The sequence below is a fragment of the Pongo pygmaeus genome, chromosome 18 (genome assembly GCF_028885625.2).
Source record: "Pongo pygmaeus isolate AG05252 chromosome 18, NHGRI_mPonPyg2-v2.0_pri, whole genome shotgun sequence".
NCBI lineage: Eukaryota > Metazoa > Chordata > Mammalia > Primates > Hominidae > Pongo > Pongo pygmaeus.
Window position 1 is genome coordinate 18330012 of NC_072391.2, and position 15369 is coordinate 18345380.

The window sequence follows — 15369 nt, forward strand, 5'->3', positions numbered from 1 at the left end:
GCAAATAAACTTCTTCCTTTTTACCGCTGCAAAACCTCTGGGGAGATAGCTGGTCTTACTGTGCCAGGTGAGCAGACCCTAGTTGTATTAGTCCATTTTCACGTTGCTGATAAAAACATACCCGAAACTGGTTAATTTATAAAGAAAAAGAGGTTTAATGGACTCACAGTTCCACGTGGCTGGGGAGGCCTCACAATCATGGCAGAAGGCAAAAGGCACATCTTACTTGGCAGCAGGCAGCACAGAAAATGAGAACCAAGCGAAAGGGGAAACCCCTTATAAAACCATCAGCTCTCATGAGATTTATTCACTACCATGAGAACAATATGGGGGAAACTGTCCCCCATGATTCAGTCATCTCCCACCAGGTCCCTCCCACAACACATGGGGATTATAGGAGCTACAATTCAAGATGAGATTTGGGTGGGAACACAACCAAACCATATCACTAGTTGAGTTCTATTACAATGCCAGAGTCCAAAGCCAACAATGCCAGATCAATTGCATTGGGGTTTCTAGTGGGTGGTGAATAGACTTTGGTAGTTTTCCCTCATTCCTTTGTTGTTTTATGTTTGACATTTAACTTTTTTTTGGTAACAGCTTTATTGCAATATGATTCACATACCATGCAGTTCATCTGTTCCAAGTGTATTTGCAGAGTTGTGCAACCATCACCACAATCCATTTTAGAACATTTTAATCACCCCCAAAAGAAACTCCATACCCACTAGCTGTCACTGTCTTTCAATTAGGAGAGTCTCTTCACTCATTTATCTTTAGGACCTGCACAGTGCTGGGCACCTAGTAAATACTCACGAAAGCTAGAGGATTCAGTTCTACTGTCATTGTGCACTCTACCCTTACAACAAGACTGTGTCGAAGACCCCTACCCCTTGCCTTTGTTATTTATGGGATATTCACAACAACCATGCGGGGTAGTATTATTGGCCTCATTTTCCCAACAAGGAATTCAAGGCTCAGAGAAATTAAGTCATGAACTGTCACGAAGTTCACCTGCCTGCTAAGGCTGAATTCAAACCCGGATTGCTGCACCCTAATTACTAAAGTAGTAGTTCTTATGTGGGGGCTGTAAGCTGCAAGGTGTCTGAGAAGGTCTCAATCAATCTGGAGGTTTATTTTGCCAAAGTCGAGGAGGCGCCTGGGAAAAAGAGACACAGGCAGCAGTAGGATCCCTGGCCTGTGCTTTTTCCTGCAGAGGATCTTAAGGACTTCAATATTTAAAGGGGACAGAGAGGGCAGGAAGGGGAGGATTGCATTCTCTGACCCTCAGTGAATCTGCATTTTACACAGGATAAAGGAAACGGGAGTAGAGGAGGAAGTCAAATGTGCATTTGTCTCCGGGTGGGCAGAGGGATGATGATTTATAGTCTTGTCTTTGTCCCCTACCTGTGAGGATAAGCTGTTAATTTACATTGACGGGTGAGGGAGGCCCCTGGGAAGATAGGTGGCCTTCTATCTTGCAGCTATCTGTTTAGGAAAAAAAGAAAGGCAGTTTTGGCTGGGCACAGTGGCTCACACCTGTAATCCTAGCACTTTGGGAGGCTGAGGTGGGTGGATCATGAGGTCAGGAGATCGAGACCATCCTGGCTAACACGGTGAAACCCCGTCTCTACTAAAAATACAAAAAATTAGCCGGGCATGGTGGCAGACGGCTACAGGCTCCCAGCTACTCAGGAGGCTGAGGCAGGAGACTGGCATGAACCCGGGAGATGGAGCTTGCTGTGAGCAGAGATCGCGCCACTGCACTCCAGCCTGGGGGACAGAGCGAGATTCCGTCTCAAAAAAAAAAAAAAAAAAAAAAAAGGTAGGTTTTTGTATGACTCATAGTTCCCAAGCTTAACTTTTCCTTTTGGTATAGTGAATTTGGGGTCCTGGGACTTTATTTTCCTTTCACAGGGCAATGTTCCATGCCCCCCTGACCTCACTTGGGGTACATTCAACAACATCTGTACATCTGTAGACATTTTTCATTGTCACTGTCAGAAGGGTTTGAACTACAGCGACTCCATCTGGAATAGGGGCTGCGTAAAATAAGGCTGAGACCTACTGGGGCTGCATGCCCAGGAGGTTAGGCATTCTAAGTCACAAGATGAGATGGGAGGTCGGCACAGGATACAGGTCACAAAGACCTTCCTGATAAAACAGCATCAGTAAAGAAGCCTGCCAAAACCCGCCAAAGCCAAGATGGCGATGAAAGTGACTTCTGGTCGTCCTCACTACTCATTATATGCTAATTATAATGTATTAGCATGCTAAGAGGCACGCCCATCAGTGCCATGACAGTTTACAAATGTCATGGCAACATCAGGAAGTTACCCTATATGGTCTAAAAAGGGGAGGAACCCTCAGTTGTGGGAATTGCCCACCCCTTTCCCAGAAAACTCTTGAATAATCTACCCCTTGTTTAGCATATAATCAAGAAATAGCTATAAGTACAATCAATCGAGGAGCCCAAGCTGCTACTCTGCCTACTGAGTAGCCATTCTTCCTTTGCTTTCTTAATAAACTTGCTTTCACTTTATGGACTTGCCCTAAATTCTTTCTTGCTCTTGGTCCAAGAACTTTGGGGTCTGGATCAGGATCCCTTTCTGGTAACATCACTATTGCAAGGTAGCGGGGAGGTAGGTTGTGCTAATGGCCTACAGTGGGTAGAGGCCAGGGATGAAACTCAACATCCCACAAGACACAACACAGAGCCCTGTACCCCCAACAAAAAATGATCAACCCCAAAGGAAGATATTGACATTTGTCAACCCCAAATGTCAATAGTTGAAGGTTGGGAAATGCTACTCTAAGGCTCATCATGCTGCACTTGTAGCTCAGTCATAACTGCCACTTATGGGCACCCATTGTGTGCTGGGCCCAGTCTCTTTCTGCTAACTTGGGGGCTCCTTGAGAGTGGAGAACCGTTCTCTGTTCATCACTGCAAGCCCGGCTCCTAGGTTCAGGGCTTGCTGCAGAACAGCCTCTTGGGACATAGTTATTGAATTGACAGCATGGCAAAAACATTCAGGTCAAGGGTAATGGTGGGTGCTTATCTGGCCTATTTGAAAACACCTTTGCAAAAATGATAACAGTGAGAAAATTAGGACAGTGAAAGGGATCTGATCTAACCAACCCTCATCTTGCCTTTAACCTCCAAACTGCCCTTAATCATTCCCAGGTTTAGGCCACGCTAGCTTTGGGAGACATTTAGTTTATAGTTTAAATGATTATAACCTTTCCCACGAACTAAACTGCCTTTGTAAAGCTAATAAAAGGTCCCCATGTTAGAAGGATGGGAAGAGGTTGAATTCTGCTAAGGCAGAGACATAAATGACTACAGTCATTACTCCAGAGGTCACAAGATTCGCAACTTCCCCAATTACTCCTGCAGATAACATCACTATTGCAGAACCTAAGATCAGCCTTTTGAGATATCTTTTTAGGTTTTGTATTTCTGATGAATGATGATCCACGTGGACCTGCCACCCAGAAGTGGACTTAGCACCCCTGAGAACCATTTTTCACACACCTATGATTGCATCCCCAACCAATCAGCAGCATCCACTCTGATATAGTTTGGATGTGTGTCCCCACCCAAATCTCATATTGAAATGTAATCCCCAGTGTTGGAGGCGTGGCCTGATAAGCAGTGATTGGATCATGATGGAGGTTTCTCATGATGGTTTAGCACCATCCTCCTTGGTATTGTCTTTGTGATAGTGAGTTCTCAAGAGATTTGGTCATTTAAAAGTGTGTGGCACCTCCCTCCTCACTCTCTTGCTCCTGCTCTGGGCACATGACATGTCTGCTCCCTTGTCTTCCGCCATGATTTTAAGTTTCCTGAGGCCTTCCAGCAGCTGAGCAGACACCAGCATCATGCTTCTGGTACAGCCTGCAGAACTGTGAGCCAATTAAACTTATTTTCTTTATAAATTACTCAGGTATTTCTTTCTTTATTTTTTTTGAGTCAGAGTCTCGCTCTGTCGCCCAGGCTGAAATGTAGTGGTGAGATCTCACCTCACTGCAACCTCCACCTCCTGGGTTCCAGCAATTCTCCCACCTCAGCCTCCCGAGTAGCTGGAATTATAGGCACCCGCCACTACCCCTGGCTAATTTTTGTATTTTTAGTAGAGATGGGGTTTCACCATGATTGCCAGGCTGTTCTCAAACTCCTGACCTCAAGTGATCTGCCCCCTCAGCCTCCCAAAGTGCTGGGATTACAGGCATGAGCCACAATGCCTGGCCTGCGACTAGTATTTTGATAAGGGTAAGCCCCCCACAGAGGGCAACTAACCCAGCCTGATGGGCAGGGGAAAATTTTTTGGAGAAGATGCCAAATAAGTCAGGCATTAATAACTACCAAATCTGGGGCGACTTCAAAGTTAGAGTTTGTACACACTTCATCTGTTTCCAAGTAGGATAATAATGGTCATAATTGCTAATATTTACTGGACTTTTGAGGCCAAATATCAAGCTAAGCACTTAGTTTGCATCATCTCATTGATTTTTATGATATTTAATTTAATTTAATTATATAGTTTTTGAGACAGTGTCTCGCTGTGTTGCCCGGGCTGGAGTGCAATGGCACAATCTCAGCTCACTGCAACCTCCACCTCCCGAGCTCAAGTGATTCTCCTGCCTCAGCCTGCCGGTTAGCTGGGATTACAGCCGCCTGCCACCACACCCGCCTAATTTTTGTATTTTTAGTAGAGATGGGGTTTTGCCATGTTGGCCAGGCTGGCCTCAAATTCCTGACCTCAAGTGAGCCACCCACCTCAGCCTCCCAAAGTGCTGGGATTACAGGCAGTAGCCACCGTGCCCAGCCTCTTTATGATATTTATACTCAATGAATTAGGCCCTCTTACTATTACTACCCAGTTTTCAGAGGAGGAGAAATTGAGTCTCAGAGAAGTACAGTGACTTGTCCAAGGACAAGAAGGTGACCAGCATTCACTAGGACTTGAACCCAGGTCTGCCGGACTCGAAGTTGTGTTTGACACATGCAGTCAGGGAGCACTGCATTGCAAGAATGAGACTCTGTCTTCCAGACCCAGGCATACAGATGGGCCAGGCTGGGGGCCCCGAAGCACCTGCTTAGCACAAGGTGAAGTTGCAAATGGTTACCTGGGATGGCGACCAAGTTCTGCAGCTCCTGCTTCAAGTCCATGATGTCCTTGCAGAGCTGGATGTCATCCATCCTGGGGAAACAGGACACCACCAACAGCAGGTTACATCAGCAGAGCATTACACCCTGAGCATCACCCGGTTAACACAAAGAAGCTGTTAAAGGTGGGTTATGTTTTGAAAAGGCCATACATGCTCATTGTAGAGGTTTTCCCTCAAAAGGAAAAAGCCAAACACTGCTCAATTATCCCACCACCTAGAAATGATCAATCACTGTTTTTTGTTTGTTTGTTTGTCACAGAGTCTCACTCTGTTGCCCAGGCTGGAGTGCAGTGGCATGATCTCGGCTCACCGCAACCTCCACCTTCCGGGTTCAAGCGATTCTCCTGCCTCAGCCTCCCAAGTAGCTGGGATTATAGGTGCCTGCCACCATGCCCAGCTAATATTTTTTGTATTTTTAGTAGAGACGGGGTTTCACCATGTTGGCCAGGCTGGTCTTGAACTCCTGGCCTCAAGTGATCTGCGCACCTCAGCCTCCCAAAGTGCTGGGATTACAGGCCTGAGCTGTGGTGTCTGGCCATCAATCACTGTTAATAACACCTCGATAGAGCTCCTTCCAGTCTTCATGTGCCTGACTTTGGTTTGCTTATATGAGTGAGTTCATATGGCATATTCAGTTTTGTTTTTCAGCTAAAGTTTACGTTTTTTAAACATTACAGAAATTCATAACATAGAGGAAAGTCTCCTTCTGTCCTTCAGAGAGAATCATTGTCAACAATTTAGTATGTATTCCTCTGGATTTTTTAAAACATTATTTTTATTTTGAAAATGTTTAAATTTTTTTTTTTATTTTTGGAGATAGAGTGTCGCTCTGTTGCCCAGGATGGAGTGTAGTGGCGTGATCATAGTTTACTGCAGACTTGAACTCCTGGGCTAAAGAGATCCTCCCACCTCTGCACAACCCCTCCCAACCCCAGCCCCTACGGAGCAGCTGGGACTACAGGCTAATTTTTAAACAGTTTTTTGTAGAGACAGGGACCTCGCTATGTTGCCCGGCTGGTCTTGGATTCCTGGCTTCAAGCAATCCTTCCACCTCAGCCTCTCAAAGTGCTGGGATATAGGTATGAGCCACTGCACCCAGCCTCCTCCAGATTTTAAAAAAATGCATATGCTTATAATATCATATACGACACCATTGTTATTGTACAAAAATTTTTTGCAATTTGCTTTTTTCAATTTAATAATCTTTAATAGTCTTGATCATCTTTCCATATCGGTATATGCAAATCTCCACATTTTTAGTGGCTGCATAGTATACCATTATATTGATATACAGTCATCTATTTTATTTTTATGTTTTAAATTTATTTTTATTTTTTTTTAAGACAGAGTTTCACTGTATCACCCAGGCTGGAGTGCAGTGGTGTGATCTTGGCTCACTGCAACCTCCACCTCCCAGGTTCAAGTGATTCTCTGGCTTCAGCCTCTAGAGTAGCTAGTAGCTGGGATTACAGGCATGAACTACTGCACTTGGCTGATAATACAGTGATCTATTTAACTTTAATTTATTTAACTATTCCCCTACTTATAGACATCTGGGTTGTTTCCTAACACATTTCTAGGATAGATTCCTAGAAATGCAATTGCTGGGTCTAGTGACATGAACACTTACATTGTAGTAGGAATTTCCAAATTGCCCTTCAGAGAGATCGTGCGTGACATTACCAACAGTGTGGCTGTGGGGGACAGTGGGTGCTGGCTCCTGTCATCTCAGTAATTGGGTTGCTTTTGCAACCCAGTTTTGCATTACACATTATAATTTTGCATTACACATTATGGTTTTGTGTGTGTGCTACAAAAATTAACTCATCTTGCTGTAAACAATATTTGTAATGGCTGTCTGCAATTTCACAAATGAGATTCATCGGGATTGTGCTAATTACACCCTCATCTTGATTACTAAGGCTGGCTTTTCAGGTTTGAGCAATTTTGGCCACTGCAGGATGAACATCAGTTCCTCTAAGGCTTTTTCTCCATGCTGGATTATTTGGGGTTTAGATTCTCAGAAGTGGAACCACTAGTTGCTCCTGACAACTATCCTAGGAAAAGCCAGAGGACAGAAATTATATTTTCATTTTACTCATGCAGAAACAGGTAAAGAGGCTCAACTGAGTACACACAGCTCATGGAGTAGGACCAAAACTAGAAATCGATCCTTCGGAGTCTGAGTCCAGTGATCTTTCTGCCTCATTCCTCAGTGTCTCCATCAAGGGCTGGGGCTGCTGACTCCTTTCAGCAGTGCCATCTGTAGACCGGCATGGGGCCCTGTCTTAGTCTGTTGAGTGTTGCTATCAAGGAATGCCTGTTGCTGAGTACTTTTTTTTTTTTGCATGAAGGAATATAAAACTATTTATTAACCACTTTTCACCAGTATTTACAATAAAGTAAACAATATACAGTTGGATAACATTCTGATTACTACAAAGTTGTTCTTCCTGGCTTTTGCTGAACCAGTAAAGCAAACTGAAGATTGAGCCTACACGTAAGGAATGAGTTGGAGTAAAGAAAAAACATGCAGGTCAATAGGTTAGATTACAAAAGGTTGTTCACACATTTATGGCAGCAGGTCCTAAACTGCCAACATCTCTAACTGTCTGATTAGGTTTCTATGAGTGAAGTCTTATATAATCCATTTCTCATGACCTTTTAGTCAACGTAGCAACAGGGATTTCAATATTTTGTTAAGGAATGGCCCACTAGAGAAATTTTTTAATGTTCATTTAACTTAGTTTAGTTTAGCTAGTTAAAACACACTAGCATTTGTCTAGTTTCCTCATCTGGATGAGGAAACCTGCTGTGATGGCAGTGATAACATTTTTCCTTTCAGGAATTTTGCAAATAAACTAATTATAGATGCTTTAAAATTATCCAATTTAAATTGTCCTATCTAGAATTACTTATTTCACTTGAAATGTATGGCTTCAGGAAAATTTTCAATTTAACTTGAAGTGATTATCTCTTATTTTGCTTGGAATAATGGCATCTCAGAAATATGGGTTTACCTGTGATTTTTTTGTTTGGGTGAATGCTTAAAAACAAAAAAAAATTTACATATGCATTTTATGGATACACACACACAAAAAAACATGTAAAAAATCTAAAATGGTCCTTAGGCTTATGAGAACACAAGTTTTGATTGAGTAATGACTATGGACATTGCCCCCAACATTTAGAAAAGTTGTTCTTTAATGAAGAGGAAATAATATCTTTATAAAGCCAAGAGGTTTATTTGGCTCATGATTCTGCTGGCTGGAAGATGGGACATCTGGCATGGGCCTCAGGCTGGCTACACTCATAGAAGGTGAAAGGGAGCTCAGGTGTGCAGAAGTCACAGGGCAAGAGGTCCCGCAAGAGAGAGGGAGAGGTGCCAGGGTTTTTTTTTAACAACCAGCTGTCCAGGAACTAAAAGAGTGAGAACTCACTCACCCCCACCTCCCAGGAAGAGCTTAATCTGTTCATGGGGGATCCACCGCAGTGATCCAAACACCTCCTACTGGGCCCTGTGATGTAGTTTGGATCTGTATCCCCGCCCAAATCTCATGTCAAATCGTAATCCCCAGTGTTGGAGGAGGGGCCTGTGGGGAGGTGATTGGATCATGGGGACAGACATCTCCCTTGCTGTTCTCCTGATAGTGAGTGAGTTCTCATAAGATCTGGCTGTTTAAGTGTGTGTAGCACCTCCCTCTTTGCTCTCTTGCTCCTTCTCCAGCCATGTAAGACTTCCCTGCTTCCCCTTCGCCTTCCACCATGATTGTAAGTTTCCTGAGGCCTCGCCAGCCACGCTTCCTGTACAGCCAGTGGAACTGCGAGTCAATTAAACTTCTTTTCTGTATAAATTACCCGATCTCAAGTAGTTTAAAAAATTTTTTTTCTGGCTGGGCGCGATGGCTCACGCCTGTAATCCCAGCACTTTGGGAGGCCGAGGCGGGTGGATCACAAGGTCAGGAGATCGAGACCATCATTTCTAACACGGTGAAACCCCGTCTCTACTAAGAATACAAAAAATCAGCCAGGCGTGGTGGCGGGTGCCTGTAGGCCCAGCTACTAGGGAGGCTGAGGCAGGAGAATGGCGTGAACCCAGGAGGCGGAGGTTGCAGTGAGCCAAGATCGTGCCACTGCACTCCAGCCTGGGTGACAGAGCGAGACTCTGTCTCAAAAACAAAAACAAAAACAAAAACAAAAACAAAAATTTATTTTTCTTTGTAATAGAGATAGAGTTATACCGTGTTGCCCAAGCTTGTTTCCAACTCCTTGGCTCAAGCGATCCACCCACTTCAGCCTCCCAAAGTGCTGGGATTACAGGCGTGAGCCACCGCGCCTGGCCTCAGGTAGTTCTTTATAGAAATGTGAGAACAGACTAATTTCAGCATGAGACTTGGAGGAGACAGACATAAAAACCACAGCAGGGCCCCTTGCCTTTTGCCACTCAAGAACAACTCATGCTGTCCATTCTAATGCCAGCATCCCAGTTTCAGGACAAGAGGCAGGAATGCCTTGCTTCAGCCTGCATCTCTTGTTGCCAGACGCATGCCAAGCATTTTTTCAAGCCCTGCCCTGGAATGTCCTAGCAGGTGACAGCTGCCTCGAATGAGCGTGGACTTGCCGGGAGGGCACAGACTGTTCCCGTGGGTTTCTATCAGCGATCGTTCAACTGGAGAGACTCCAGGTGCTTTTGCAGAGATCAGGCTACATCAGGGCAATCTTGGTCCCCAGAAACATTTGGAAATGCCTGGAGACATATTTGGTTATTATAATTGTGTGTGTGTTGGGGAGGGATGTGGTTGCTACTGGCATCTAGTGGGTAGAGACCAGGGACACTGCTAAACATCCTACTGTGCACAGAACAACTCCCACAACAGACAGTGGGCCAGCCACCATGTCAATCACACTGAAGTTGAGGAATCTTGGCTTCTAACCACAGAACTATCAAATTATTGATAATTTTTGAGAGGCAAGAGAGGAGAAGATGGAGAAAGGACAAAAGGAGAGACAAGCAGTGATTAGGAGGCAGAGTTTTGGCACCAAACAACTCTGGCTCAAAGGGCCATGGTACAGTGACTTCCTTTTCTGTCTCACCTAACTCATTTGTAATTATTTGTTTATCTATTTTTTTTTGAAAAAGGGTTTTGCTCTTGTTGCCTAGGCTGGAGTGCAATGGCACGATCTTGGCTCATTGCAGCCTCTACCTCCCGGGTTCGAGTGATTCTCCTACCTAAGCCTTCCAAGTAGCTGAGATTACAGGCATGCACCACCAGGCCCAGCTAATTTTTTTTTTCTGGACGAGACTTCACCATGTTGATCAGGCTGGTCTTGAACTCCTGACCTCAGGCAATCCACCTGCCTCAGCCTCCCAAAGCGCCGGGATGATAGGCATGAGCCACCGCACCTAGCCGTCATGTTTTAAATAGGAATGATGGCAGTACTATTCGCTGGGATTATTATGCACGTTAAGCATTGAGCACAGTGCCTGGGACCTACACGGTCAAATGCCCAGTAAATGCTATCTACTATTGTTATGTTTTTTAGAGACTGGGTCTGGCTCTATCACTCAGGCTGGAGTTCAGCAGTGCAATCATAGCTCACTGCAGCTTCGAACTGCAGGGGTAAAACGATTTGCCTGCCTCAGCCTTCCAAGTAGCTAGGACTTTAGGCATATGCCCCTACACTCAGCTAATTTTTAAATTTTTTGTAGAAACAGAATCTTACTATGTTGGCCAAGATGGTCTAGAACTCTTAGCCTCAAGCGATCCTCCCATCTCAGCCTCCCAAAGCACTGGGATTATAGGCATGAGCCACCACCCTTGGCCTTTACTATTATTATCATTAGCTGTGAGAAAGAAGCAGAGAACGGCTGAGTGCGGTGGCTCACACCTGTAATCCCAGCACTTTGGGAGGCCGAGGTGGAAGGATCACTTGAAGTCAGGAGTTCAAGACCAGCCTGGCCAACATGGTGAGACCCATTCTCTACTAAAAATATAAAAATTAGTCAGGTGTGGTGGCACATGCCTGTAATCCCCAGTTCTCAGGAGGCTGAAGCAGGAGAATCGCTTGAACTTGGGAGGCAGAGGTGGCAGTGAGTCAAGATCTTGCCACTGCACTCCAGCCTAGGCAACAGAGTGAGATTCCATCTCAAAAAAAAAAGGCCGGCGTGACTCATGCCTGTAATCCCAGCACTTTGGGAGGCTGAGGTGGGCAGGTCACAAGGTCAAGAGATCAAGACCATCCTGGCCAACTTGGTGAAATCCTGTCTCTACTAAAAATACAAAAATTAGCCAGGCATGGTTGGTAGTGGGTGCCTGTAATCCCAGCTACTCAGGAAGCTGAGGCAGGAGAATACTTGAACCCGGGAGGCAGAGGTTGCAGTGAGCTGAGATCGTGCCATTGCACTCCAGCCTGGCAACAGAGCGAGACTCTGTCTCAAAAAAAAAAAAAAAAAAAGCAGCAGAGAAAAAAGGAAAGAGAAAATGATGTGGAAGAAGCACTATTTCTGGGGAATGGAGCTAACAAGTAAAACCTGTTTAAAAATAACTTTCAGTGCTTATACTCTTCTTTGTAAAAGTTTTTATTTTTATTTATTTATTTTATTTTATTTTATTTTATTTTGAGACAGAGTCTGGCTCTGTCACCCAGGCTGGAATGCAGTGGCACAATCTCAGCTCACTGCAATCTCTGCTTCCTGTGCTCAAGCCATTCTCCCTCCTCAGCCTCCGGAGTATCTGGGACTACAGGGAGGTGCCACCACGCCCGGAGAATTTTTTGTATTTTTGGTGGAGACAGGGTTTTGCCACGTTGCCCAGGCTGGTCTCAAACTCCTGGACTCAAGTGATCCACCCATCTCAGCCTCCCAAAGTGCTGGGATTACGGGCATGAGCCACTATGCCTGGCCAATAAAAGTTGTAAATCGCATTTTTATCTGATTGTAGCATGGATCCCTAATCATTGTAGAAATTTAGGCAACATAGCGAGACTCTGTCTCTACACAATAAAAAAATCAGCTGTGCCTGGTGGTGTGTACCTGTGGTTCCAGCTACCAGAGAAGCTGAGATAGGAGGATCACTGGAGCCCAGGAGGTTGAGCTCCTGGGTGAGCCATGATCACACCACTGTACTCCAACCTGGGAGGCAAGGATTGACTTTTGAAAATAGTCAATTTTCTTGATGTGGGTGTCCAGCTGTCTGCCTTGACAGAGTGAGACCCTGTCTCAAAACAAACAAACAAACAAACACACACCAGTATTGCTTAGTTACCTTTGTTTTAGACCTAAAAGAATACTTGCTCCTGGCTGGGCGTGGTGGCTCAAGCCTGTAATCCCAGCACTTTGGGAGGCTGAGGTGGGTGGATCACAAGGTCAGGAGATCGAGACCATCCTGGCTAATACGGTGAAACCCTGTCTCTACTGAAAATACAAAAAATCAGCCAGGCGTGGTGGTGGGCACCTGTAGTCCCAGCTACTTGGGAGGCTGAGGCAGGAGAATGGCATGAACCTGGGAGGTGGAGCTTTCAGTGAGCTGAGATCACGCCACTGCACTCCAGCATGGGCAACAGAGCGAGACACCATCTTAAAAAAAAAAAAAAAAAAGAATACTTGGTCCTGTTTTTCTTTCTTTTTTAGAGGCAGGGTCTTACTATATTGCCCAGTATGGACTTGAACTCCTGGGCTTAAGGGATCCTCCTGCTTCAGCCTCCCAAGTAGCTGGGAACACAGGCATACACTGCCACACCCAGCTTGGTCTATTCAAAAGATTATACAAATATTACATAAATATGGTCTCACTATAAAAACATCAAACAATATAGAAGTATAATTTCTAGTACTTATTGAATGCTTTCATATGATTGACGTCAGGCTCTGGATTAAGCATTTTACACAAATCATCTCAGTGAACTCTTGCAGCAACTCTATGAGGTAAGGACTATTATTATTATCTCTCAGACAGGATAAAGAATTGTTCAACATCACAGAGCAAGTGGTAGGAACTGGAACCCGGGCAGTCTGATCTGAGCCCGTGCTGTCGACTGGGACTGTGAAAGCTCCAGACAGTGACTGGAGTTCAAGGAACACAGAGATCAGGATAGTCTGGGAGAAGGTTGCTCAAATCGAGGTGCAACTTCCAGGGGAGGGCACAACTTGGAGGGGTCAGGAAAAGATTCCAGGCACTCAGAGAGAAGGGGGAGCTGAGACAAATATTAGGAATGGGTGTGGTATGCCAGGGTAGGTGACAATGAAGAGTCTGCTGAGTTAGGACATATCAGGGACATATGTGTCTGGGTTGTAAAGAACCTTAACCTGGGAGCCATCTTAGGTTCTAGAGTGAGAGCACGGCATGGAGATGTGTCTATGAAACCCAGTTTGGAAGACATGGTGATCAGTATTTCCACACCAAGGAGAGAGCGCACTCTCCCTTTGACCTTCTGTCTAAGATGCTCTAAGGAATTCCTGGAAGATGTGTTTGCTCATCAATCTTCAGCTGGGGTTGGCAAACTACAGCCCACGGTCAAAATCTGGCCCACTGCCTGTTTTGGTACAACTCACGAACTAAGAATAGTTTAATTTTCATTTTTAAATAGTTGGGGAAAATCAAAATAATAACATTTTCTGATAAATGAAAATTATATGAAATTAAAAGTTCAGCATCTGTGAATAACATGCTATTGGAACAAAGTCATGTCCATTCATCTCGGCATTGTCTGTGGCCACTTTTCACGGCAGTGGCAGAGGTGAGTAATCATGACAGAGACTGTACACTCTGTAGAGCCTAAGGTATTTAGTACTTGGCCCTTTACAGAAATATTTTGCTGAACTTTGGTCTTCAGAAAGAACCTTGGTAAGTATTCAGAGACTAAAGAAGTTTCTTTTCTTTTCTTTTTCTTCTTTTGAGACAAGGTCTCTCTCTCTCTTGCCTAAGCTGGATGGAGTACAGGAGTGTAATCATAGCTCACTGCAGCCTTGACCTCCTGGGCTCAAGCAATCCTCCTGCCTCAGCCTCCCAAGTAGTTGGGACTACAGGCGCATGCCACCACGCCTGGGTAATTTTTAAAAAATGTTTTGGGCCAGGCACGGTGGCTCATGCCTGTAATCACAGCACTTTGGGAGGCTGAGGCAGGTGGATCAATTGAGGTCACGAGTTCAAGACCAGCCTAGCCAACATGGCGAAACTCCATCTCTACTAAAAATACAAAAATTAGCCAGGCATGGTGGTGCATGCCTGTGATCCCAGTTACTCGGGAAGCTGAGGCAGGAGAATTGCTTGAACCTGGGAGTTGGAGGTGTCAGTGAGCTGAGATCGTACCACTGAACTCCAGCCTGGGCAACAGAGGGAGACTCCACCTCAAAAAAAAAATGTCTGGTAGAGATGGGGGTCTCACTATGTTGCTCAGGCTGGTCTCAAACTCCTGGGCTGAAGCCATTCTCCTGCCTTGGCCTCCCAAAGTACTGAGATAACAGGGGTGAGCCACTGTGCCTGGCTCTAAAGAAATTTCTGCAGCTAGAAGAGCTCTCACCTTACATGAATGAAGAAATCAATGCCCAGAGAGGTGAATGCTGTTCACCGATTCACTGACTCATTCAGAAAACAGTTCTTGAGTGCCTGCTATGTGTCAGCCCTCCTGATCTGTTTTCACTTTTGAGAGACACTGAGACATAGGCCAGCTACCAAGGCCATGTGGCGAGACAGCAGGGCTCTTCCCACCCCACTGCTTTGACTGAGAGACCAGAGCTTGTTTTCTTCTCTGGGCTCTGGCAGGGAACTGGGCTGTGCCCAGTGCATGTAAGGTTGGCCAACAGATTTCCCACACATGCTCACTGATGCTACCTGGCAGTTTCTGGGACCGCACTTAGCCCTCTGCATATCCTTCACTCCTTTGAAGGAGACAGTAAGTGTTGTGAGTTAATTTCTTCTTCTTCTTTTTTTTTTTTTTTTTTTGAGATGAAGTCTCGCTCTGTCACCCAGGCCGGAGTGCAGTGGTGCAATCTCAGCTCACTGCAACCTCTGCCTCCCAGGTTCAAGCAATCCTCGCGCCTCAGCCTCCTGAGTAGCTGGGATTACAGGGGCACACCACCACACCCGGCTAATTTTTGTATTTTCAGTAGAGACGGGATTTCACTATGTTGACCAGGCTGGTCTTGAACTCCTGACCTTAAGTGATCCACCCACCTCGGCCTCCCAAAGTGCTGGGATT

At 45.2% G+C, this 15369-nt stretch overlaps 1 protein-coding gene across 1 annotated transcript in view; it reads right to left on the reverse strand.

Moving 5' to 3' along the window:
* Positions 1 to 15369, reverse strand: part of BMERB1 (bMERB domain containing 1) — a 154372-nt gene that overhangs the window by 15109 nt on the left and 123894 nt on the right. The window contains exon 3 of the mRNA XM_054452588.2: positions 5131 to 5204. Coding sequence (XP_054308563.1) covers positions 5131 to 5204 — 74 coding nt within the window. The remainder of the gene's footprint in view (positions 1 to 5130; positions 5205 to 15369) is intronic.